Raw genomic sequence first — 27,084 nt, 5'->3', positions numbered from 1 at the left:
GAAATAAAAAAGTTGTAGAATTAAACTAAAAAACAAATTTGAAACGTCATCAATTTCCTAGCCACATGGGGCAAGTGAAAAGTTTCTTATATCAAGCGTGTGCTAGAATAACGGCGTAAGCCGCATGATTGATTTCTCTTCATCGATCCTCTCTCCTGTGAATAAAGGTTAGAAGATGCAATTTCGATAGACACAAGATTGCGGTTTAAAGTTTGAAGTAAAACTGTTTTCCAACATCCTAATAGTGCAATCGAAAAATTTTGATCGTCAGAAATGGCCAGTCCGAATATTCGAACAGTACGAGTATTATTTGCTGGAAATTTCTAAAATAAGGCACTCGCACCCTTCTTATTCCAGCAACAAGATCATATGGGATTTTTTGTTTATTGTTTTCATACGGAAACGGTTTCCGTTTGAAAACAATCCATATGCGTACGTGTGCAGGAAAGAGAAAGGTGATTAAACGTCAGATTGCCTTATGGAGCTTGCCAGAATCTATGGGAAGTCTATCCACCATCGGTTATTGCATCGTCAAATAAATAATAGCTTCGGTATTTTTTTACCGTGTTCTTTGAAGCAAAACATCTGTCAACAGTCAAAAACCCGCTCTGCATGTGAGTGTGTTGGTAGTGGAGGGTCTTCAATGATGACGGCTGACTTGGACTGGTTGATGATGATTATCGTTCGCGAACAACAGCAGCAAGAGTGCTCCTCCTCCTAGAGTGGAAGATTGTTTTTCGGTCTTTGGTTCGCTCCCGTCGTCGTTAGTTCTTACGCGCCGCTGAAATTGTGGACAAAACCCGTTTTTCGGTGCCGATGCAAAACGAAAAGGAATTTCCGGCCCGGCCGGATGTCGCCTGTTAGTGCCGGGATCCGGAAACAACCGCTGTGATCCGATTCGTTGTTCGATCGTGGGGGTGCGAAGAAGAAAACTTAGCACTGCAATTCGCGGAATTGTGTGCAGTGTTTTGATCGGAGTAGGCGGAGAGCCGGGATTTTTGGATTGGAATTGATGGAAGATTCGTGAAACCGGCGGAAGTGGATTAATCGTGAATTGGCAAAGGAGTTTTCAGTTGCCAGAAGAATAGTTCGTGTTTGTTGTCCCCGGGGGGAAAAGAGTGCAACAGAGAGGTGCCCTTTCGGAAGAAGAAAATCGCGTGATAGGAAGAAGTAAATTGTTTATCATTCCTCTGCTGGTGTGTTGTAAATATTTTGGTTTTATGAAGGCTGGCGTTAAACTATTAGGGAAAGTGTACCAGTTATGGCCATAGTGGTTCCCTATTTGGCCATATGCAAAATTTGGATAGCTTCCACATTTTTAATTTTTTTGAATGTTTTAACATCAAGATATAAGCTATATCTTACTGCTAAAACACAAAAAAACTTTTCAAAATGTTAAAACATCCAAGTTATTACGTATGGCGAAATAGGGAACCACTATGGCCATAACTGGTACACCTACCCTATTCAGATTATTTTGCTTGCTCGAAGCGATTGGCAATTATTATTATTTAAGAACTTCTGTTTTTCTTGGGGATTAGACCTACACAGTTGTTAAATGAAACGACAAAATTTATGCAGAAGGGGATATTTGATCAGGTTGCTGGTGATTATGACTGGCGATAGTTTTGTATTATTCATTGAGCGGCGAGATGACTTCGAAGCAGATAGCAACGACGGGAGTCTTAAAAGTGAAGGAATCGCAAACATTTTCTGTACCTCGCCTTCGGAACCATCAATAGACATATAAGAAATTAGACCGCTATTGTCACTGCAAATCTTGTGACCAACATCTAGTATGCGAGACTTGGAGATTGTACTCAAAGTGTCAAATTTTCTTCAATACATATAACCAAAGTAACCTGCTTTGGAAATAAAAACAAGTATCGCTAACATTTGACAGAAATTTTAGGATCAGTTCAAATAGGGCTCCAGCGAAACCCCCAGATTTTTTTTGTAGAATTCCTCGAAATATCTCCGGAGATTCGACTAGTGGTTTTGCCAGAGATTACTCCAAAAAGGGCTCCAAAAATACCTTCATTAAATCGTTCAGAAATTTGGCCAGGAGTACCTCCAGGGAGTCCTCCAAGGATTATTCCAGGAATTTTTGCAGATATTTGTACAAGAAATCTTCTACGGGAGGGGTCCCGTAGCCTCGAGGTTACGCCTTCGCTTCGTAAGCGGAAGGTCATGGGTTCGATTCCCAATCACCCCACACAAAAAACTCCGTCCAGCCACCAGACGCTGAACGAAAAACCGTGTATTGGGGAACACATCCATCCTCCGTCAGTATCGGATGGTGACTGAGACACACTGACCCTCTTTGTTGGCTGTCGCCTCACACGACACGGAAACATGGCAAAATGAACCACCGCACACCACACCAATGGACTGCGGCTATATGGATATGGATTGGACCAACAGCAGCACTCTTCTCTATCTGCTCGGTATGAGAGAAATAGCAAGAAGAACTAGGATATAAATAGATTCTGTAGCTGTGTAGCTATAGAAACGATATGATAGTCGGCAAAGTAGCGGCCAAGTGCACGGAGTGCCTAAAAATAAAAGTAAAGAATAAAGTAAAGGGCCCAGATAGCCGTAGCGGTAAACGCGCAGCTATTCAGCAAGACCAAGCTGAGGGTCGTGGGTTCAAATCTCACCGGTCGAGGGTCTTTTCGGGTTGGAAATTTTCTCGACTTCCCAGGGCATAGAGTATCTTCGTACCTGCCACACGATATACACATGCAAAAATGGTCAATCGGCAAAGAAAGCTCTCAGTTAATAACTGTGGAAGTGCTCATAAGAACACTAAGCTGAGAAGCAGGCTCTGTCCCAGTGGGGACGTAACGCCAGAAAGAAGAAGAAGAAGAAAGTTTCCCTGGAGAAATCTCTAGAAATTTTTTTTAGAGAAATCTCCCGTTAAATTCCTGGAAGAATGCCTGGAGAAATTCTTGCAGTAACCTATGGAGGAATTGCCGAGAAAATCTCTGGTAGAATTCCTAAAGAATTGGGTCATCAAATATGCTTTATTTTTTCAATGGCTGTTTCATAATAAAGATTGCGTAGGTGGAAAGCATATTTCATTAAAATATACATTTGATTCTCTTTCAGCTCACAGGAAACTATGCAGAAATGTTTCTGGAGCAAACCTCTGAGAAATGTCTGTAAAAAGGCTGAAGAAATTTTTGCATGAATCCCTGTAGAGATTTTCCTAGAGGAGTCTTAAGAAACTCCTGTAGAATCTCTGAAGGATTATCCAAGTTAATACTGAAGGACTCCTGGAAGCTTCTCTGGGATCCCTGATGAAACCTTGGAGCTATCCCATAATGAATGTAAAGATTTGCTGTTGGAATCCGTAGTAAAATCCCTGGAATAGTCCTTGGAGGAATCCATGGAGAATCCCATTAGAAATATCTGGAGAAATCCATTTTTCAAAAAAAAAATGTAGAGATTTTACTAGAGGAATTTTTGTAGAGGTTTTCCCAATGTAATCCCTGGAGAAATTCTTAGGAAATTTTTTGATGAAATTCCTGCAGGAATTCATGGGAGCATCTCTGGAGGAATTTCAAGACGAACTTTCGGAGGAATCCCTGGACGATGTTTAGCGGCCAAGAACGAATCCCTGGAGACATTGCTGGGGAATCCCTGTAAAATAATGTGGAGAAATCCATGGAGTAATTCATGCAGCGATTTTCCGGGTGGTAGGTCTGGGAGTAGGCTTCGGAAAATTTAACGATCATTGACACACGAACGAGCCATAATTTCATTCCATTTATCCGCCTGCATTCATACGAAACGCATGACATTTATCGTTAGAGAAACATAACGAGCCATGAACGAAAACAAGACAGTTACACCATCCACTATTCGGTGCCGATTACCGTGTGTTACCACTTGTAACAATCGCTAACACACTCTCATTCTGATCAAGAAACAGAGGCGAATATTTTCCATTTTCTGTGTGATGTTTACAACCAATGGGGTGTTTGGTGATCCAATAGATTATAATTAGGTTGTTGAAGGCTGCATTACGTGAAAATATGAATGTTTTTACCAATTTTATTCAAAAGAAATTACCCGAAAGGCTTGATATTGTTCTAGTCTGTGAGGGTTGCTGCTCTTGAATGTTCTCGCGCCAAGTACTAAACGTGAAAGTGAATTTTTACATTCATAACGCTCTCCGATTGCAATGTGCCACGGATTGTTATAGTTCACGAACTGTTACACTCTCTGAATATGGTTCGATCGGCTTATTCGGATCATAATCCAAACACTGTCTGGGAGGATTCCTAGAAGAGCAAAATTCTTGAGGAATCCCTTAAGGAATTTGAACGCATAGAGAAATTCCTTATGAATTGTTGGTTGAATCTCAGGAGCGATGCTTGGAGGAGTCCGGAACACAATGGGAGAATCTCTGTAAGAATTTCAAGAGGAACTCTTAGAGGAATCTCCGGAGGATTTTTGGAGACCGAGAACGAATTCTTGGGGAATCCTTGGCGAAAAATGTGGAGAAATCCTTGAAGTAGTTCATGTAGCGATTTTCCGGGTGGTAACTCGGAGAGAAATTCTTGAGAAATTCCTTTAGGAATTCGTAGTACCTGGAGGAATTCTTGTAAAAATCTTTGAAGTGATGCGTGGAGGAATCATCGGTGGAAATTCTGGAGAAATCACTAGAAAAATATCTTGAGTAACTCTTGAAGAGATTGCTCTAGTCCTAGTGTAACTCCTGGAGAAAACCTTGAAGATATTCCTGCAAGAACAATACTTGTAGAGATTTTCCTGGAAATATACTTGGAGAAGTATCTTGAAGATTGTCTAGCTGAATCTCTGAAGAACAATAAGAAATCGCAATTTCGAAACATATTTTTGGTCCGAAATTCCTTCAGAGATTCCTGGAAGAATTTTGCATTGTAAAAAATCCTGGATGAATATCATTAGAAATTTTAATAGAAAAATCTGTGAAAGAATCACTGGAGACATTTCAGCAGGAACTCCTTGCGAAATCTGTAGAGGAATGTCTGTAGATATTTTCTTGCATGAATCCTTTGTCGAATACCTGGAGGAATTGCTGAAGGTATTTCTGGAGCCCTGCAATACCGGTCTAAAATGTATCATGGCGAACAAAAGTTCCTCCAGGATGAATCTTTGATAAAAGCCTTAGTGGATAAATAAAGCCACCGGAGATATTTCTAGAGGAAGTTTTGAAGGCATCTCTGGAAGTTCTCCTGAAAGAAAGACTTCTTTAAAATTCAAATTTTGCCAATGAACCTGAGCTACCTCAGGGATGACAAAAATCATTGTTTGCTGATGATACAGGCCTCTCTGCCAAAGGACGAAGTCTGCGTGTCATCTGTAGTAGTCTGCAAAAAAGTTCAGATGTTTTACCTTCATACTGGCAAAAATTGAAAAATAGAAATATTAATAATTTTAGATAAAAGTCGTTGCAATCTTTTGTTGTCACGTTAAGTTAATTTTTTTCTCTTATAAGCAGGTGACATCAACTCACCTGTAAAAATTCTGAACTGCTATGGCAAATCAAATGTAATATGTTGTTACCAAAATGTTAATAAAAGCTTAATAAGGATGCATAACACCTAGATATAAGAAATGAATGTAGTGATGTAATGATTCTTCACCGAAGCTCAAGTCATCTCCATTGATCGAATCGAACGCTCCAAAGATCACCCCAGCCACAATTATAATTGAAACAAAAGAGAACCATTTCTAACCGGAAGATTTGTCATCACCATGTCGGGTTTAAAATAAACACCACCTAAACCCGCTGCGATCCAACCGCAATCATCATCCTCATTGCCAATCTTCCAGTTCCCACCACAACTTGGCTCATGGGCACCGAGTGACAGAGCGCGTTGCACTGGAGCAGAACAAAAAAATGCTAATGACAAAGATTGCCTTTTGATTTTATACATTTTATAATGGTTGCGATCCAACACATACACTTTCCTCACTTTCGAACCAAAAAGGAAGAACCAGTTGGCACTGTCTCTCCTCAGACAGGTCGAGTGTTCTTTTCTGGCTCTGGATCTCTGGAATATTCTTCGTAGCCAGTCGTTGTCAGCGCGATGATGGTATGCAAAAAATAAATGAGAAAACTAAAAAGAATTCCCGGATAAAAAATACTATACGAAAACAATATTAGGAATTGTAACAATACAATTTAACATATTAAAACACAATACAGTATATGTATTGTAAAAATAACAATACAAAGTTATATTATATTATTTTCAATGAGGTAAAAATAAAAATTCAAATTGATATTTTCTCATGCATAGCTTTTGAAAAAAATAACAAAAATTAAACTAAACATTACTGCAAAATATATTGTTTATGTATTGTTTTGAAAGAGAATTTGTGTGTTTTTAACGTTCTCTGAGCACAATAAGTTACATTGTACAGTAATGGTTTATTCCTTCCACTGAATTACACGTTTTTGTCCGGGTTGCCTTTGGTTGCAATTGAGAAACCCCCAATTTGATCTTCACAATTGTGTGCCAACCGATTCAACCAATCCGGTGGTGATGAGTGCGACAAGTGCACTTTGTGCAAATCTTGATTCGTTCGGAATTGGTCCTTAAAATGGAACTTTCTTGTACGGGAAAATGATTGCGATTCCTTCATTGGCTTTAAATAATACAAAATGGTCGCCAGTTTTAGTTTGCTTAACTTAATTGCAATAAAGCTATAAACTTTTTTTCGACGATTTTTGGTTAAGAAGTTTTGCTAAGGATACCTTTTCTTCTTAGTATGTAGTTAGATGCACATAACAGATATCCACTTCATTATATTTTTGCACCACTTAGAGCTTTAACGTGAAGATGAATCGAAGCCCAACCTCAAATCTTCAAGAGCACAAATCTGGAGAACCGTATACCCGTTTGAGCTGAAAACTTAATCGATTGATCACAACCAGCTAGAGACCAATCGATTAAGTTTTCAGCTCAAACGGGTATTCGGTTTTCTAGATTTGTGCTCTTGAAAATTTGAGGCTTGGCTTCGATTCATCTTCACCTTAACGTTAAACGTGAAAACCCCACTTTTAAAATGAAATGTGTAACGAAATCTGTGCCTCGAAATGTTTTAGGTTTGGAATTGACATACATAAATACATACGAGAGAATTTGAAAATGTTCCAGTTCCTCTTCTTTTTTTATAACCAAAAAAGTAGCGATGCGTATTTTGTTTTTTAATATTTTTGTATCATTTTTTCGCAAATTATAAAACAACTTCCATTTTTAGAACTTGTGTTGACAGTGGATATGATTGTTTCTGCAATTCCACTCACGATTTTACCAAGTGTTCATGCTACGCTATGAGAAAAATCTGTAACCTGAGATATTTACGTGGGTCGTGAGTTTCCCAAAAAAATCGGAATATCTTCAAACCAGACGACCAATAATCAAGATCGTCACAGATTAAAGACATAGATTTTTTTTGTGCCTGTAGAACACTGAACTGAAATAGATCAAATTTTTACTTATTAAAACTTTGAACCTACCAAATCCTTAATTGACTTCAAGCTAAATTATCGTTCGGTATCTGAAAATTTCTGACGTGAAGTTATTTTTGCCGATTTTTGATTTCGGATGTGCTCTAATCGCTTAAAAATAAAGCTTTTCCCAAAAAAAAACATTGGCGGATTTCTTCCGAGATCTTAGATAACCGTATATCTAGTCAACACTGCCTTAAATTCAAATGTACCGTAAGGTGGAATTTTTCTAAAAACCTAAAAAAAGACTAGAGAAAATATTAATTTGTCAATTTGAGGGTGCAGAGTCACTTGAGCACTTCCATGAAGTGCTTCAGTACGACGCATATCGTGGCCAAATATGAGCTCTGTAGCTTCCAAAATCCCCCACTGCCTAAGTGGATCAAAAGTGCCAAGAATAGGATCAGGCTGCCTATATGGGAAAAACTATTCGTATTATCGATGGATTTCTTTCACTATTGATGTGAAGATTTTCCAATCAATAGTAAAGAGAATGCTGCAAACCGGAAGACTTTCCGTCCAAACAAACAATTTATTTCTAGTGAATTTGTTATTTGGGTTTTAACCGGGGTGGAATGGGCGGAAAACAAGTTTTTGGACCACACCAACCAGAACTAGGACAATTACATATATGACAAAATAAAAAAAAACACATATATGAGGGGATTGGAGGCAAAGGGGTGTAAGTGACAAAAACCTAGTTTTGCGAAAATCAACTTTAAAGTTTTTCCAGCAATTTTTCATTCAATACAAATTGTATGGGAATCACAAAAACAAACCCATCTTTGACGAATTATGTTTTTTCTTCTGTTCTTCACGTAAAAACACCGTTCGAAAACTTAGAATATTTTAGTATATCTAAGGGATCGTCCATAAATGACGTAGCAGAGCGGTTCCATTTGAATTCGAATGTCGGTTTACTTTTGTATTTTTTGATTTGGCATATGCTTTCTTTATACCCAAAAATGCCTATTTGCATCATCGGTTCGCCATTTTTACCCTAGCGTTACTTTTAAGAAGGGCCTAAGAAAAAAAGCCTTAAAAATTTTCAAAAAATTAAAACTCAGATACTATTTGTCTGATCGGTTTGGTGTCTTGCGCAAAGTTTTAGGTTATTGTTGGAACTATCTGGAAAAAATATACACAGTAAAAAAAAATGTATTTTTTTTATTTGGAAAATAAAACTTAAAAATCCATTTTCTTGATTTTTTTTTTATTTTTTATATTTTAAAGTAGACAAAAAATGGAATCTTTTGCACAGTGGGTCAAGATGGAGAAATCATGGACAAAAAAGTTATGATTTTTTGAAAAAGGTGATTTTTTGAAAATGGTCATAATAAACTTTTTAAATATTTTTCAACTCGATTTTATGAAAGTACGCAAAATTTACAACAAAAAAGGTACACAGAAAAATCAGGCTAACTTTTACCGTTTTAAAGATACACCAATTCAATACAAAATTATGATATAATTTTCAATTTTCGGTCATTATAATATAACTTAGAAACGGTTTGTCCGATCAGTTTGGTGTCTTCCGCAAAGTTTTAGGTTATTGTTGGGACTATCTGGAAAAAAATATACACTGTAAAACAAATGTTGTAATATTTTATATATCGAAAATAAAGCTTAAAAATCAATTTTCTCAAAAATCGTATTTTTGATTTTTTTTATATGTTGAAGTAGACAAAAAATGAAGTCTTTTGCACAGTGGGTCAAGATGGAGAAATCATGGACAAAAAAGTTATGATTTAAAAAAAAGGTGAATTTGTTGAAAATGGTCATAATAAACTTTTCAAATGTTTCGGTAGTAATTAGCAAAATTTTCTCATATACCTTTTTTGTTGAAAATTTTGCGTACTTTCATAAAATCGGGTCGAAAAGCATTCAAAAAGTTTATTTAGACCATATTGAAAAATCAACCTTTTTTTAAAAAATCATAACTTTTTTGTCCATGATTTCTCCATCTTGACCCACTGTGCAAAAGACTTCATTTTTTGTCTACTTTAACCTATAAAAAAATCAAAAATATAATTTTTGAGAAAATTGATTTTTAAGCTTTATTTTCGATGTATAAAAAATAACAACATTTTTTTTTACAGTGTATATTTTTTTTCCAGATAGTCCCAACAATAACCTAAAACTTTGCGGAAGGCACCAAACTGATCGGACAAACAGTTTCTAAGTTATAATTTTTTGAAAATTATTAAGGATTTTTTTCTTAGGCCCTTCTCAAAAGAAAGGCTAGAGTCAAAATGGCGAGCCGATGATGCAAAAAGGCATTTTTGGGCATAAAGAAAGCATGTGCAAAATTTCATCCAAATCAAAAAATATAAAAATGAAATTTGGGAAAAAAGTCGTCATTTTCTGTGGAACCGCTCAGCATTTTAACGGGAAGGGGGGAGTGCTAGGACGGACCATGGGGCAGGACACTCGATCCGGTATTTAAATATTAATAGATATTAGCAATATTACAATTGACATTAAAGATATTATCTAGTGTGCTGGGAGTTTCATTTCGATTAGGTTTTCGAAATATATGGGTAGATGATTGACAAAAATAAACAATAACGATAAATTTGAATCTTATGTGGAGCAAGTTCAGATTTGTAGTTTGATCTAGTATATGAGACGTGCTTGTACGAATTATGAAGTGCAACACTTCTGAGCCGATTTCACACTTAGATCTTGAAAGATCAATTGAGGGAGTAGCTTTGTAAATAGCGTGTTACATCATTCTTGAAAAAAAAAAGTGTAAAAATTGCATGATGGATGTGGATTAAATAAAATGCAATGTCCAAATATGTCCTAAAAGACCTTAGTTCTTTCATGGATGGAAACAAGGGACACTTTAACATGCGAAGGCAGCAGAGTATCCACGTACTTGTTTTATTTGATTATTTGATTTATTTGGTGATGTGAATCTTATACAGTAACTACATACAATATAAAATTTTCGGGCGAAACTGCAAAATGCCCGTATAAATGATGCAGTTGTTCCACATCAAGCGATGCCTCTTTGATAGGGGCAAGCAGCCTCAGATCCTTTTTGTACAATTTTACGAATATTAAAATAGAAGATTCGCGAAACCACGGGCAAAACGATCGAACAATTTACACAAAAAAACGTTTTAAACACTTTACTAAAATTCACCTTTTACACAAAATAACTTTCGGCACGTTAACGATGGGCTCAGAAAAACAACCCGATACTTAAAAACCGCGATAACTTCTATTGACGAATAAAAGTTGGATTATGTTTCTGAAAATTTAGAAATTAGTTAAGCTAGTTCTGAGTTGCTGTCGCCTAAATGATGTAAAATTTGTCAGGATTCTAATAAGAATTTTTTTTCCTACATTTCCATCACAAATAAAGTTATCTGGCAAACGCTAATTATGAGTTTTCATAATAGATTTTGCAAAATTTAACCTCACTCTCATTCGTAAATGCTCCAGCCTAGTAGAGAACGAAATGACCGAGTTTAAGTTATTTTTGCTTAAAAAAATCTACATTAAACAATCCCTATTTTGTCTTTAGATCAGTATCGTGCCACGAATCTTTCGAATGGCGGTCTCAGCGCTTCTTTAGGTTCAGAGTGGCACTTAATTCACCGAGTTTCAGCAAAACCTCGTGGACTTTGAACGGTTACAACTAGAGTGTCCTATTTGTCTAGTTGCAAAGTTTTAAGGCGAAGTAGGCCTTCATTGAAATTTGTACTGGGCATCGATGATTATGGCTAATTAATCTCACGATTGCAAATTGAAGAAAATCACTTGGTTTTGCACTGACTTGCTGAAAAAGTTGTCACCTCCCCAGGGGAAAGGTCGCATGAGACGGAGACAAAGATTGGAAAGATGGAAGTAGTGATATTGGTCCCCACGACCCACATACCAATTCTGCCTACTAACCAGGTTCGAATTAGCGGAACCAGAGACAAAGAATCGAGTCACTTCGTATCAAAAGAAAAGGGATAAATTTTACATGCAAAAGAGTGGGTGTATTTATTAAAGGGTGCTACTTACTATTTGTGTCCTTAAGTGCTATTGGTTTAGTACTTATCCTAGGGTATGCTGTCAGTGTTGTGAGTGTATCCCACGGCGGCAGCATACGGTCATTCGGAGCAAAAGGAGTCATGCTCACCGGCACCAGGCCGGACTCTCCAGAAACAGGCCAATGCAGCGGCCATGGTGGGATATCGCGTCACCAAACCGTTGGACAAAGCGAATTGCCGCCATCACCAATTTTGGATTGAGAGAGAAAGGCCTATACAGAACGAAAGCGGCACTATATTCGTCCATCACAGCACTATTTGGGAATGGGTTTAGAATTGGCATCTACTGCTTACCGATCTCAGTAATTATTCCACTTTTATTCCATCGTCCTCCTTACATCCGTTGATGCCATCATTGGAACGTGAATGGCTGTTAATTATAAACACATGAAGTTATCACACCAATCTCTTCTAAGATCTTCAGAGTTTCACCTTGTAGTAACCTCCACACTTTGCTAATTTTGCGAAACCACAATTCACCATTTTCTAGCTTTGCTAGTCAGGCTACAAAATAAATCTAGCACACTGCCTGCTTGACGATCAACTAGCTACTGAATCCCAGGCTAATGATCGGAGATCAATTTATGATCCATCGGGAATATCGGTGAGTGCAGTTCGATCACTCAGCGGGTGGTGATAAGTAGAACACAGCTGGACTCATGAGAGAAACTCCTTCATGACGGGTTACTGAAACCACTTTATGGCATTACTGCTATGAGAATAGTATTATTGACTTCTAGTTCTGGGTCCAGCGATTCCTATTTTCCGAGACTCACTCTCTGCTCTGATAGATACCAATCTGTGATGTGGGAACTGAGAACGGGTATGGACCGAACGGCGAATGTGAGCGAATAATGACCCCTGATACTGCAGATGTTCTGTTGTTCTGTTGGTTTTCTGTGTGTAGTGATTAACACATGGTAAGGAATGGAATCTATACCTTTTATTTTGCACGCTAGACATATAGAGCTACAAGTTTGCTCTCGCGTTGCAAAATCGGTAATAGTGTACAGGTTACAAAGTTTCAGCATACTTTCTGCATGTGAGCGCAAGTAGTGATTATGATCAATATTATTTATGTTGACTGAGTTTTATCACTTTGAAAATGTGAGCTGCAATTTGATGCAGCCATGTTGATGGCTGCCAAAACGAGTGACGGGCTACGTAGCCTAATTGCTTTTCTAATCAACATAAGCCATTTTTATAAGCCAACTCTGTGAAAGCGAATTTCAAAGTACATCTAAACTTCAGTCAATAATTTTCAGTTATCATCTTCTAACATGATATTCTAAAAAAAATTCCTTTAATTATCTTCAATTGTGTCTTTTGTCTAAAGTATTGATGAGTTTTCAAATGTCTGAAGCAAATAGCTTTTTTATTATGACTTAATTTGTTACCATATTTCCATTCAAAAGTATTATAAAGAATTTGAATAAATCCCTACCTAGCAAACCTAGCAAAGTTTTGATTTTCGTTAAGTTACTTCAACAGAATACGAAGCCAAATATGGAATATTTATTTATTTATCTATTTTTAACTTGAAATTTTGGAAGAGGGAAAAACCCCTTTGAGTGATTTCTTACCGAAATCTTTCTGCAAAAGGCACAAAACCTCTTCATCTTTTCTAAATCTTTTCTACAAAATAAGCAATCTTAACAATAAGAGGCTCAAACGGCATTGATCCATAGCAGAGCCAAATCCTTGAAGAAGTGAAAGGTCCTAGGAGAGGACCTATATACACTCCCGTGCATAAGTTTGGGTTCACCCCCTAAAAAACATGCAAAAGTGTTCTATCCATATCTCTGTGATTACACGTCCAATTGAAACTCTTTAAGTCGCATTCGAAAGGCAAAGAGTTATTCTGACTTCGTATGTATTTTTCCAAAAACATTCTTTGAACTTTGTATGCCAAATTTTTACTCAAAGTTGTGACATTTTTCAAAAAAACACACTGAAAAATCATATCTAATTTCCTCACAAGGGAAGGTCACGATGGTGTTACACGGGGTTTTCAACCGGACTATTTTTGTTAGATTCTACATGTCGAAATTTGAAAAACCCCAAAGCCTTTCGGGTGATGGAACAGTGGTGTAGCCAGGAAGGGCTCTGAAAGGGGCAATTTTGTACGTATATTATATTATTAGGCTAATTGGAAATTTGACAAAAATATTTTTTCAATATCTATTGTGATGGTAGAGAACAGAATTGACATTAATTTATGTTTAAAATGTATTTTCCATGCCATAGGCGCAATCGGGATGGGTTTAGTATTGGTATACTATTCTAATAAAACCAAATTTGTTTTGGTGTCCATATTCCATGATGTTTACGCCAATAGCATGGAAAATACATTTTAAACATACTTTAATGTCAATTCTGTTCTCTACCATCACAATAGATACTAAAAAAATATTTTTGTCAAATTTCCAATTAGCTCAACAGTATAATATACGTACAAAATTGCCCCTTTCAGAGCCCCTCCTGGCTACACCACTGGTCCATCACCCGAAAGGCTTTTGGGTTTTTCATATTTCGACATGTAGAATCTAACAAAAATAGTCCGGTTGAAAACCCCGTGTAACACCATCGTGACCTTCCCTTGTCAGCATTGGGTCGACCAAAATTTTAAATCAAAATGTCATTAGAATCGTAATCTTATATTCGAAATTTTGGCGGAAAAATCTGAAAAGTATTCAAAATCAATGAAACAGTCAGTCAAGTCATCGTGCAAAAGTTTGGGTTCACCCCTCAGTATGGTGTATCATGCAAAAGTTTGGGTTCACATAAACTTACTTAAATCTGTGAAATCTCGAACCAATCATGTACGCGCCATTATTTGCGCTCAAAAAAACTTTTAACTATTAAAATCGGTTGAAAAATGGCAGAGATATTGACAAAAAATATGTGCGTGCGGCTCAGATAAACCCAAACTTTTGCACGATTTGCATCATACTGAGGGGTGAACCCAAACTTTTGCACGATGACTTGACTGACTGTTTCATTGATTTTGAATACTTTCCAGATTTTTCCGCCAAAATTTCGTGGGGTCTCTTCAAAGAATATAAGATTACGATTCTAATGACACTTTGATTCAAAATTTTGGTCGACCCAATGCTGAGGAAATTAGATATGATTTTTCAGTGTGTTTTTTGACAAATGTCACAACTTTAAGTAAAAATTTAGTGTACAAATTTCAAAAAATGTTTTTGGAAAAATACATACGAAGTAAGAATAACTCTTTGCCTTTCGAATGCGGCTTAAAGAGTTTCAATTGGACGTGTAATCACAGAGATATGGACAGAACACTTTTGCATGTTTTTGAGGGGGTGAACCCAAACTTTTGCACGGGAGTGTAGTTAAGGTATCACATATAGAAAACTGTTCTTCAAAGCTGAAAAGAAACGTACGAAAAAAAAAGACAAGTATCATACATAATAGATTTACATTTCCTAAAATATCTCTAACAGATGTTGGAGTAGTATGATTTAAATTTTGAATTTGTTTTAAAAATTTATTCCTTGGATAACGTATCTTGAACTAAGAAAAATTTATATGATCAATGTCTTCATAGAATGGTCCACAATCACATAAATTTGAATCTTTTATGTCGATGCGATATAAATGACTGTTACAATTATAATGATTTGAAATCAGTCTTGAAATGCCACAAATGAAATTTCGAACTGAATTATGAGCATATGGAATATGATTTGTTATAATACTTGGAAAGCTACATTATCTTCATTTTATTTCATTTAAAAACATTGTATTGTTGGATTTGTACTTCCATTTCTACCAAAATACTAGTTTTATTGAAAATTTTATATATCCCGGGATCCCTGGATTTCCCGGGACAAGCTAAGATTTTTGTCCCGAATCCCGGGATGAGCAAAATGGCCGGGAAATGGACACTCTAGTCTAGTTACAACCCTACGGTAAAATTGAAAACAATGGTACTAACTAAATATATGGTCTCTGAGTCCGAATATGAGAGTCTAAACATCTGTCAAGTTCTGTATTATTTTATTTGTTTATATAAACATAAAAATAACTTTAAACAGCAGAAAACGCCTAAATGTAGGTAATTTGCTAAGTGGTTTATAAGTTATCTACAGTAATAAGCCATTTTACAAGACGTTGCGGAACAGCTGATCGCCGCAACGGTGTCATTTGACAGGAGACCTGGGATTAAATCTAGCGTGATTTTTAACAACGCCTCATTTAGAAAATGACAAAAAACAGGTCCTAAAATGTTCGTTACAGCAACATTACACCTAGTTATTGTATCAGCTACCTCTTTGTTACCCATATTGCACATAAAAAGGCACTTTTGTGATCAGAAATATTTTAATAATTTTTCTCCATTTATGTTTTCGCCTGGATAAAAAGCTACGCTAGAAATGCGCACAGTCATCGAATTCTCCAAGGACCACCTTCGTAAAATGGCTCATTTGTTCATTTTACTGAATTGAGTCTAATTATACATTTATAAAAAATTTCTTCACGGAATGTATTCAGCAATGAAATTTAAGTAATTCCATCAACTTTTTGATACATAGCATTTGGAAAAATTCATGTAGAGTTCTGTTTGATCCTTCAACCTTGACGCTTGCTCCTGCGGGGGCGGGCGAAGAGGGCAGGATCGCATCACCAACCACTGATGACTACCAGATCTTTATCTTATCCCACAAACCCAATGTCCTTTCCATGACAACTGTGGAGATGCAGAGGTATACTCGGTCTCTAGTAACAACGGTTGTCTAACTAGCATTCCTACCCCTTCCCAGATGACCGTAAGGACGTGGCCGGCGCCGTTATTGACTTTTAAAATTTGAGCTCTCGATTTCTGTACATTGAAGAATGGTAGGCTAATCCCAAGCTCCATTCATTAATTCCCTGTGCAACTTCGATTGTTCTGGTCAATCACGAATTGTACGGTCATCTATGTATGCTCATGCTCATAGCATTTGCTGAATTCATGTGCCGCATGATTTTTTGGATAAGTAAATCACAATTACTTATAAGAGGAAACAAATTAAACATTTTCGCATAAACAAATTTAAATTATTATAACATATAAACTTGTTGTTAAAAGCCTAAGAATAGAAGTTTGAGAAAAACATTGATGTATTGAAAATAATATGTTATTTGAACTTGATTAGATTTTTTTGTGATTCGAATAAATTGTGTGAAATTTTTCGTGAATGAGTTTCATGGTTCAGCTGCTAATTCCTTTCTCATTGTCCACAGAAACCACAGTGCGCAGTGCAAAATGTGATCCGTCAAAACAGGGAACTCCGTAGTGTGTAAGGAAGCAATGTAGCAACTACATGTAAAGCATAATCACATGGTGGCCATAGAAAGTTTATAGTCAAGAAGAAAGAAGAATAGCCTATATTTGTATATATCTATTTTAAATTGATCGTACGAAGAGTTTATTAGTTTATCGATCGAAATTTTTGCATCGATTAAGTTTCAAACCTAACCAAAAAAAGAATCATTCAAAATGAACGAGCGTCGCAGTGACTCGGTGCTAAAGGCCGGATACATGGTTAAGCGGTCCCAAAACAAGAAACGCTTCACCCCGGTTAACTACAAAACGCGTTGGTTCGAGTTGACCCGGCTCTATCTGTCCTATTACGATATCGGCAATCTGGAGGTAAGTGCGCCAGTGGATTCTGCCTGGATTCCTGTTTCGTGTTCTCCCCCCATATGCGTGATGACCCTCATACCATACCATACAGCTAGGACATTGTATGACATTGTATCCGTCCGACATTCATCCCCAATCCATTACCTTTAATTGTACTAGCAAAGCAACAAGCAATGTCAGTGTCGTTATTCAGCCAACTCTAATCGAAAATCGTGCTCAAATTAACCCATATATGAAAAGAAAAAATTAACTTCTCTTAAAACCGAAAGAACTCTAGATTTGTAGCAAAATCATCCCATAACGCTAATCACATTAACATATGTGTTTAGTAGGGTGGCCCATAATTGTCAAACTGTAAAAACTTAAGTTACACCCCCTTTTTTCGAACTTCTTTCTTTAGTAATTTGAAGATTCTCCTATAAGTATAGAAGAGACTGAAACAAACAGGAAGTCATTCTGTTGATAAACAAAATAGTTATAGAGTATTTCAGGTCAAAAGCTCGCACACAGTGAGACTCTTTTCAGCATATGAACTTGGCAACATTGTATGCGTTCGACAGCTTATTAGGTTAGCTATAAAAAATGGTGATGTAGGAATGTTTTACATCTTCATCAAGAAACTTCCAGAGAGTAGTTTATCATTCCTTGTTGATATATTCAACAAATGTTTTCAGTTGGCATATTTTCCTGACAAATGGAAATATGCCAAGGTTGTACTAGTTTTTAAACCGGACAAAAATCCTGCAGAAGCTTCTATCTATTGTCCAACCTGGTTCCTCCATCAGTAAACTTTTTGAAGTGGTCGAATCAACGAAATTTTTTGTCAATGAACAGTTCGGATTCCGACATGGACATTCGATCACCCAGTGAACCACGTATCGTATAAGAATGTGCATCCAAAATCACATATTCATGCGTCCAAAATCAGAATTGCACAAGATGCCATATTAAGCGTTATCAATGTCAATACAAGTTGTATATAAATCCCCAATACGATTCATGAACGAAAATCTGTGTTGACAACAAAACATGTAGTAAATAGTGCAACATAGAATCACGTTATGTTATATAAACTGACAGATCATATATCAATCCAGTAAGCATCGTATGAAATCGCAATAACTTAGCGAAAATTGCCACCCAAACTTTGTCTATCTGCTGACGATGGGCCTAAAAGAACTACAAAGTATGTGTCGCTGTACATGAAACATGTATTGACATTGGCAAATAATCACTCGTCAGATAAGTAACCCTTGGTGGTACAGTGGTTAAGTGCCCGATTCCTGATCCAGAGGTCCCGTGTTTGAGACTCGCTGGAGACTTTTTTTTTTATTTTCATCCAAATTTTGTGGCATCGTATATCTGATCGCAGAAAGTCCGAAAAAGTCGTGCCAAGTACGCATATAGCCTCCACTTTGGTAGGTATATGGCCTTTTCGTGCATTCTATACGATTGAATTGATTCATATAGAATGATGTATAACAAAAGTTATACCAACCAAAATGTTTACTGGGCATTCATCAACTTTTACGTGTAACAAAATTTGATTTATACCAACAAACTAATCCAAATCAGAAGTCCAAATCTGACAGACTTCCTGTAAGAGCTGGTGTTGTTCAAGGCAGCATTTTAGAACCAATATTTTCACATCTGATTTATCTGAGTTACCTCAGAGAGAGTGGTATAGCTTAAGATGTTTACAGTTTGATGTTTTCCTTATAAAAATGGGCCACCTCACTGTTAAGTCTTCTTCAAGATACACAATGCAGTACTAATAAGGATTCAGTCTGTGGCATCATCAAAAAACACACTTCATTTCTCATTTGCTCGAAATCCACACACAAAAGGAGCGTCGAGTCTTCGTTTGAGATTTCTTCACGTTCATCACAATCATTAATCATCCGATACTCTTATACTAACTGTGCGTGCGTTTCTTATGTGTGTATTATGATTTTATAATGAACTGGTTCTGCTTGCCCAAATTTGATTGTCTGATTTCATAGAGTATTTTAGGGGTATTTTATGAAGCATTTTATGAAGCAATAATCCATCGGTAGGGGTATTTTATGAAGCCATTGTTGAGAACTCAAGAGATTAAATAATCGTTGTATGTAATTTGTTACAAAAAAAAAAAAACTGCCTTTTCAAACTGTTTTATATTAACCATCTGCATGATTGACGTGATAAACTCAAATACATATGACCGAAACATCTGGTCCACCTAAAACCTAAGTCCTAGGGGTCCACAACTAGTCGTTTTGATGACAATCGACTGACACGTTCAAATCCGAAAATACATAATACGTGCATCCGAAAATACATAATACGTGCAATACGTTTAATACTCAAGTAATGATTTTACAAATCAATGATCTGAAATGTATGTGACTTGATAACAACTATCTAAACGATTTTAGCTCAATGAGCTTTCGAATATCGAGTACAACTTATTCCAGACACCTTTTTTTCAGATCCACTTTGAGAAAACTTTTTCTGAATGGGTTTTGAGAGTCATTGATATCATTTATAAAAACACAAGAAGCACAGCAAATGTTCAGTCCATTTTAACTCTAGCTTCAATCTAATTTGATAGAAATCAATCTTCTTTTGAACTTGCTAGAATTCTCATCTAAAATGTGTATGAGAAGAATCTATCATTTTTACATAGGTCCTTTTGAATAGTTACGCGAGCCTTATCAATGAATAATTACTCAACTCTATGCATTCATTACCTTAAAGCATGTAACGAATGCGTTTTACACTACAAGGTACATAGTTTTATTCGTGACTAGTGGTCCCGGCAAACTTTGTTTTGCTATTAAGTAGGCTGTTGAAATACGCTATTGATCGTCCCATGCAAAATGACAGTTTCGTTCACGCTTGTTTTTTCAACTTTCTCGGTGAATATCCTGGGATTTTTATACACACAAACACGTCGGAACCCTTGACGAACAAAACGGAGAAAGAATCATTCAAATCCGGTGACATACAAACACCATTCCATTTTTATTTATATAGGAGATAGAAGATAGATAGATTGAAGATAACATTTTAATAAAAAAAAAACTTGCAGCATAAATTATTGTCAATTAATGACAACTCTAATCATGATTAATTAATCCCTCTTCCTTGAGCAAACGTCAACCATCAAAACAAAAACAAACCGTTCCGAAAATCAGACAAAATTACGATCCTGGGGCTGATTGATGATTCACACACCAAAGCATGCGAAACACACCCTTCTCGCTGCTTTATTTGTAAGATTTTCTCTTCCACCAACTAACACATTAGTTTCGACGTGAACAAAGAGAACAGCGGAAATTGTGAGAGAATGTCTAGGAAATCTCACCAACACCGTTATTGAACTCGGATATCCTGCGAGGGATACGACGAAAGACAGATCCTTGCATACCCTTTCCAGTTGTTAGTCAAGCTCGCGTGCCAGTCAGACTAGTTGTCAAAAAGGGCCCGTGTGCAATTAAATAATTTTTTTGCCACTTCAACTCCTATTTTTGTGGTAGGGAACGCACCTTTCCCCCTTTTGGATTAATATGTTCTGATGGAACACCATGAATGGTTAAAGGCACAATTCACTCTCTTTTGGTAGGCTGTGCAATAGAGTGCTACTTAGTTTAAGAAAGTTGTTCAAACCAAAAATTCGTATATACTTTCGAATTCAAAAGAGAAACTTCAAATTATCAGCCAATATTAGGATTTAGAGGTGACTCAAACAACTTAACAGCGAATGTTAAAAATATTACATTGAGTAAAGTTTACATAACTTTTTTATTTCTAAACCACTTTTGAATCTATTTGCGACATTCTCTTCAAAATTAAATTAATAATAAGTTTGTAGGACATCAGTCTTAGTTAGTGAATTTTGTTTGATCACAACTTAACAATATACTCGACCGATTCCAAATATTTGTATATGCTTTTGAAGATACTTTGCGAATTGCAAATATAATGTATTGTAAAAAATCATTTTAATTCATATACAGTGTCCGCTCGAGAGCTCGCTTCGAAAATGGCTACTTCTAGAGAAGTTATCCAGATAATCATTATGGCTTAGAATTATTTCAAGATTCTTATTGTATCATCAGAACGTATTTATTTTGACAAAAAAAAAAAAACGATGATGAAAAAAATGAAAATTGACCAAAAGTTGTTTGTAGAAAAACTTTTTACTAAAAATTTCTCCATCATGAAACTTTGTCCCAAACATCTGTTTACTATCAAGATTCTATTGTGAAAATTTAAAAAATATTAAACATGGGGTTGTAATTTTAAATTTAAGTTTTGTTTTTAAGTTTTCATTAAGAAACATAAAATATTTTCTCAGTGTATATTTTTTTCTTGTAGCCCAAACGGTTCACTACAACTTCTTCATAACATTTTTCTCTAAAATCAACAGTTTCGGATTTAGAATTTTTCAAATAAATTGCATGCTAAAATTTATAGGCCATTTTCAAGTTATTCTCGAATCAAAACGATCGAATTTTCAATGGAAAACACTTATTGTACCATACCAAAAACATGTGCAAAATTTACTGCAAACCGAAGAGTTCTGTGACTGACCGAATTGACATGGAATTCGTCATAATGAAATGGAATGGATTCGTCATGAAAAAAAAGTGGAACGATTTATAGCAAACCGGCCGTAAAAAGTCACTAGTGCAACTATAGGGAACTGTCTACTAAGGGAACACCGACCCTATTTGAGTCCGGGAAAAAGACGAGAAAACCTAGGAATTCCAAATGGTTACCCTGGAAAAAATGTTTTTAATAAATGTATTAAGATCAAAATTAACTGACTAACATATCTTTCGTTCAGTATTCTCTGGCAATGGGAATTCAACTTGAATATTTCCCCATAAATGTATTAAAAAAATAGTCTATTTCCTTTGAAGCATAATGAAATGTATTAGGAAAATAGTAAATTTCCACTGAAACTTGGTAAAATCGTAAAATTCTTGTTGAAGCTAAATATATAATTCAAAATACAGGTATGTTCCGTTTTTATCACGTTCCGATTTTGCACGCTCCGATTTTGCCACGTTCCGATTTTGTCACGTTCCGATTTCGTCAACAAGTTATTCCGTTTTTATCAACACAAAATTATAGAAAACTTTTATTTTTTTGAATGTTTAGAGTATAGTCTAAAAATTTATTTTGAAGCAAGCCAGATGATTTTCAAATGCCTCAGGGTTGCATTTTCGACATTATTTTAGTGTTGAGCACGTGTATCGTAGGTGTTAAGTCTTATACCATTCCATGAGGGTTGCCTTCATCTCGACTGCTATCCAAACAGAGTGTTCAAGCTTGACTAGGGCTGCTAGACAACATTTACACATCCTTCAAGGCTGGTAGCGAGTCACTTTTTAGTGACTTGGTCACTTTTTTGAGGCCAGTCACTTTAAAGTCTCTTTTTTGAAGCCATTTCAACTAAAGTCACTTTTTTCGTCAAAAAGTCACTTTTTTCAACTATTTTGAGCTAATTTTTCGAGAGAAAATTTTGAATCGGCCTACTTAATTTAAGCTAAGTTTTAAGTTGTCTACCTAAACAATCCTGGAAAACCTGGAATTATCAGGTAATTTTATTCAACCTGGAAAAAACCTGGAATTATCAGAGGATTTCGGCTATACGCAGGAAAAATACCTCGAATCAGTAATTATTATGGCAGAATATGTCCTTTTTGTAACACAACATTTCTTCAATCAAAAAAAATTTCGGCTGCGCCGCTGTTACAACTTGAGGTATTCAGTCAATTCACTTTAAATTATTTTTAATATATAACTTTAACGAATAACTTGTTTAAATAAGGAAGTAGGACTTAGGATTGCTAAAATGGGAAAGGCAAATACGAATCCCAGTTCTAGTTGGGTATCTTTCATGAGCATATGAAATAAATAATATTTGTAGGAAAAGATAGCTAGTAAATATAGTATATTTTCAGGTAAGCAGATCTTTTTTAAACGCTTGGATACTATTTCAATGCATATCTCTAAAAAGTGTTTATTTTTAGTTAAGGTCTCTAAAGACATTATAATCAATATGGTATCTAGTCACTTTTTTGCCATAACCCTCTCTTTCCCATGGTAGCTCCAGAGCTCAATTATTTTTGACGAACTTGAGGCAAACCGAACCAGAGGAATACTATGCATTAGTTTCTACAGTCAACTCGCCATTACTCGATATTAAAGGTGCCATCGAGTATGGGAGGTATCGCATTATGGAACACAAAACCAGTGCAAATGCGATCCGAGGGGCCATCGCAGTAGCCATGAAAACCAACTTTTACTGTGGTTCTCTAACTCGATATCGAGATACGAAATATCGAGTAAGGGAGAGTTAACAGTAGATTATGATTCTATACTTATCAAATTAATCCAAAAGTCAACTAACTTTTTGAATAGTAAAACTATTGGTAAGCAATCAGTTTAATATTGTAAAACAACCAACAAATTTTACACTGATTTTGAAAAAAGTAGACCCTTTGAAATATTGTTTTTTGAATTACCTTTTACAAAAACGCTTTTTCATAAAGAAACTGTCGATTAAAGTCGTCGGAAATAGATGGTTAATCTGCTTGCAATGAATTCTGGTGTAACATTCTAGAGGCTCCAGAGAAACCTTCAGAGACTATTACGTAACTATTTATCCAGAGATTTCTTCTGGAATACTTTCAAGAACTCCATCAGGAATGCCACCAGCAAATTTTCCATAGAAGCTCAGAGGAATTTCTTCTCAATTTTATACTAAAAATTTTAGAGCATTCCCACGCTACTACCTCCAGTAATTTTCACAGAGATTATTCTGAAGAAAAAATATCAGTATTTCCTAAAGGTCACTGATTCTTTCACAAATTTCTTCAATCGCTACTTCCAGGGATCTTCCCGCATGCCCTACAGAAGTTTTTACCCAAAGGTTTATTATAGAGTTTTCGAAAAAAATCGACATTTTTACAAGAAACCCTACAATAATTCCTACGCATTTTTCATTTAATCCAGGCCTTTTTATAAGGATTCTCTCAAAAATTCATCCATAATTACTCTCCGGAATTTCTCAAAACTTACTTAAGATATTATTGGGTAAAATCTTTTCCAAGAATTGCTCGATGAATCGCATCTGGGATTCCTCATTAGATTCCTCTAGAAAATTGTCCAGCATTTCTTCAAAATATTATTACTGCGGCTCAAACAATTCACTGATATTTTTTCAAATACAAGACCTGCATAGATTCTTTAAAATTTAATTCAAGGTTCCACACTAGTTAATACTACAGCAATTATTACAGTTATTGCTTCGATCATTGATGGATTAATATGCTTTTATTATCATAGCAATTTATCAAGAAATATATTCATCAAGAATTCAAGAGATCTTTCAGTTATCCCTGTAGGTATTCATCATTATAACTCACACAAGTTTCATCAGAAATTCCACTAGCATTTTTTTTCAGAAAATCCTCGTAAATTTTTCAAAATTTTACACAAAAAATATGATTTTTTTTATTTTATTTTTTTTTGGTTCGTGGTTTAAAAAAAACAGATTGAATACATGAAGGTATATAATTTACGGCAAAACGAAAAGTTACTTAACGTAATTTTACGAGGAAGTCTTAGAATGTGAATACCTTCCATTAAACTTACTGATGGAAAATTTCTTCCTTAGTCGGCGTTTAAAGGACGCGATTTAAGTAGTATTCCAATCAAATTCGAACTTCTGTCTTCATTTTTTATTTGAAATATCGATTAATGCATAAAAATATTGACCTTATTAGGTAGAAGAGCTGGAGTTTAAATGGAAATGTGAAATGACAAAAATTTTGATTTTAAAAAAGTTCTAAATTCTTATTAAAATTTACAATATGAAATACTTTGGTAATATAAAAGACACAACATTTTGAAAATATTGAAAATCTACTAAAAAGGATTATTTACGTAAATATAAACTACCCTGTTTGAAAAAATGTCCAAATATGGTACTCAACTAGACCTACTACCTGCAGAAGATCATATGGAATATTCCCTATCATGATTGATATTGATCGTAAAACAGTATACTAGAATTGAAATAAAATTGATTACGGCTTGCTTTTCAAGTCACTTTTAGTCACTTTTTCGAGAATAGAAAGTCACTTTTTAGTCACTTATTTCTCAAATTTGGTCACTAAAATAACTTTTTTCGGTACCAATTCTTGCTACCAGCCCTGTCGACAGTCGAGAGCTGTCCCGGCCACGTCCTAGCGAAAGCTGGAGATTGTAATTAGAGGTCGTCCATAAACCATGTGATCGTTTTATGGATGTTCAGACCTACCACCCCCTCGTGGTCTTCTGTCCATGCAAAAACTTTAAAATTTGTATGGACTGTGGTCATAGGCCAGACTCATTCCTCCATGAATGATCACGTGGAAAATCGACGATCGCTTAGTTGAATAAAGTACGCATTCAAAATAAATTAAGTACCTTTAGAGCTGCAGATATCATTCTTGTTCTTGTAAAACATGGCATCATAGAATGTTTGATGTAAATTTTATAGACATATTCGATTGTTCAATTCTTTGTTATAATGGATGGATTAGGGAATTGACTCTAAATATTCTGCCATGAAAGTAGAAACGGTAACCTTTAGACCAGAGTCGAAATAAAGACGTTGTAATGTACCTGGTACCTGTTCTAGTACTTAATTCGTTACCCAAGTTTGACATATTACAGCACACTTTTCGAAGCACTTTGCTTTTGCTCAAGCACCTCAAGTGTCATAAATGATTGGGCAACGGCACACAAGATCAAGTTTATTTCGTATTTGAAAACAGTAATTATCGACCCGTTATCTTTAGGACAAAGAAACTTCAATTATTTTTACCTCCTTTGACTCAAACATGAATTTCACAGACTTTAGCAAGAGTTCTGCTTCATGGGAGAGAGTACGAGAATCAACTGAACTTAGCAATCTATCCATGCAAAAGGAATCTCCATACGTCGAGGAAGAGGGAATAGGGCTTAATTGTTCGAAAATTTAAGAAGCTGTTGATGCCTGATGTTACCACACCATACATGTTCTTATTCAAATTTTTTTGGGATCGTGATCTTCGAGTAGACACTCATTTTTTTCTCTACTTGGAAATCAAGAGATTTATGAAGAGTTTTTTTAATTGTTTAATAATTAAATCCATCGAGCTTGCAAAATAGGATCTAAACTTTAGTGTTAGACATAATTTAATCTTAATTGCTGGATTTTATACCAATTTAATCGGATTTTCTTGCAGCCTCTACACAAAATAAATTGTTTCTTTTTAATGCTAGTTACAATAGTTTTCTAAATAATGAAAAAGTACTTTTTTGTAGTAACATAAGCATTATAAACTTCATTGATTCGCAATCATTAGCATCCAAACAAGCCGGTAAAGTTGCATGCAAGTTGGATGAAATCGATATATAATGCATTTTCAACATGTATTAAAAACCAGGCATGCAAGGAAGCGGCAATAGATTCAGTGACATCAAATAAAGTAAATAGCTGTACTTTGAGAAAACATGTTCCGCTGTGTTATTGGGTAAGGTATTTCTCGTTGAGTATAATGATCAGCTTGACACACTTTCACGTTCGTCATTCATACAAATATGACCAATATCATACTGCATAGTACAGTAATGTGATTATCGTTTTAATATTCCATAATACATCAATTGACATTCCAACCAGAAGTAAAACTATAACTATTAAGGATTTATCGCAAAAACATACTTATTGATTAGAGACTGCAATCAAATTCCATTGCCAACTTATACGAATAATTAATCGGAAGGTTCCTCACAACTCCTAAACCTCAATATTATGCATGTATTTGATAAAAATGTATACTTTC

The 27,084-nt window shown here is 35.6% G+C and overlaps 1 protein-coding gene across 3 annotated transcripts in view; it reads left to right on the top strand.

Moving 5' to 3' along the window:
• Positions 1 to 27,084, top strand: part of LOC5563771 (tyrosine-protein kinase Btk29A) — a 417,823-nt gene that overhangs the window by 9,636 nt on the left and 381,103 nt on the right. The window contains exons 1-2 of one of the 3 annotated variants that reach the window (XM_021846346.1): positions 676 to 1,170; positions 16,810 to 17,218. In XM_021846346.1, the coding sequence (XP_021702038.1) occupies positions 17,066 to 17,218 (153 nt within the window). In that variant the 5' untranslated portion in view covers positions 676 to 1,170; positions 16,810 to 17,065. Of the gene's footprint in view, positions 1 to 675; positions 1,197 to 16,809; positions 17,219 to 27,084 lie in introns of those variants that run through there. The other 2 variants (XM_021846345.1, XM_021846347.1) reach the window with 2 other exon arrangements.

Source organism: Aedes aegypti, chromosome 2 (genome assembly GCF_002204515.2).
Source record: "Aedes aegypti strain LVP_AGWG chromosome 2, AaegL5.0 Primary Assembly, whole genome shotgun sequence".
In the NCBI taxonomy this organism is placed as follows: Eukaryota; Metazoa; Arthropoda; class Insecta; order Diptera; family Culicidae; genus Aedes; species Aedes aegypti.
The sequence above is the reverse complement of the archived record's forward strand: the minus strand, read 5'-3'. Positions and strand labels throughout refer to the sequence as shown.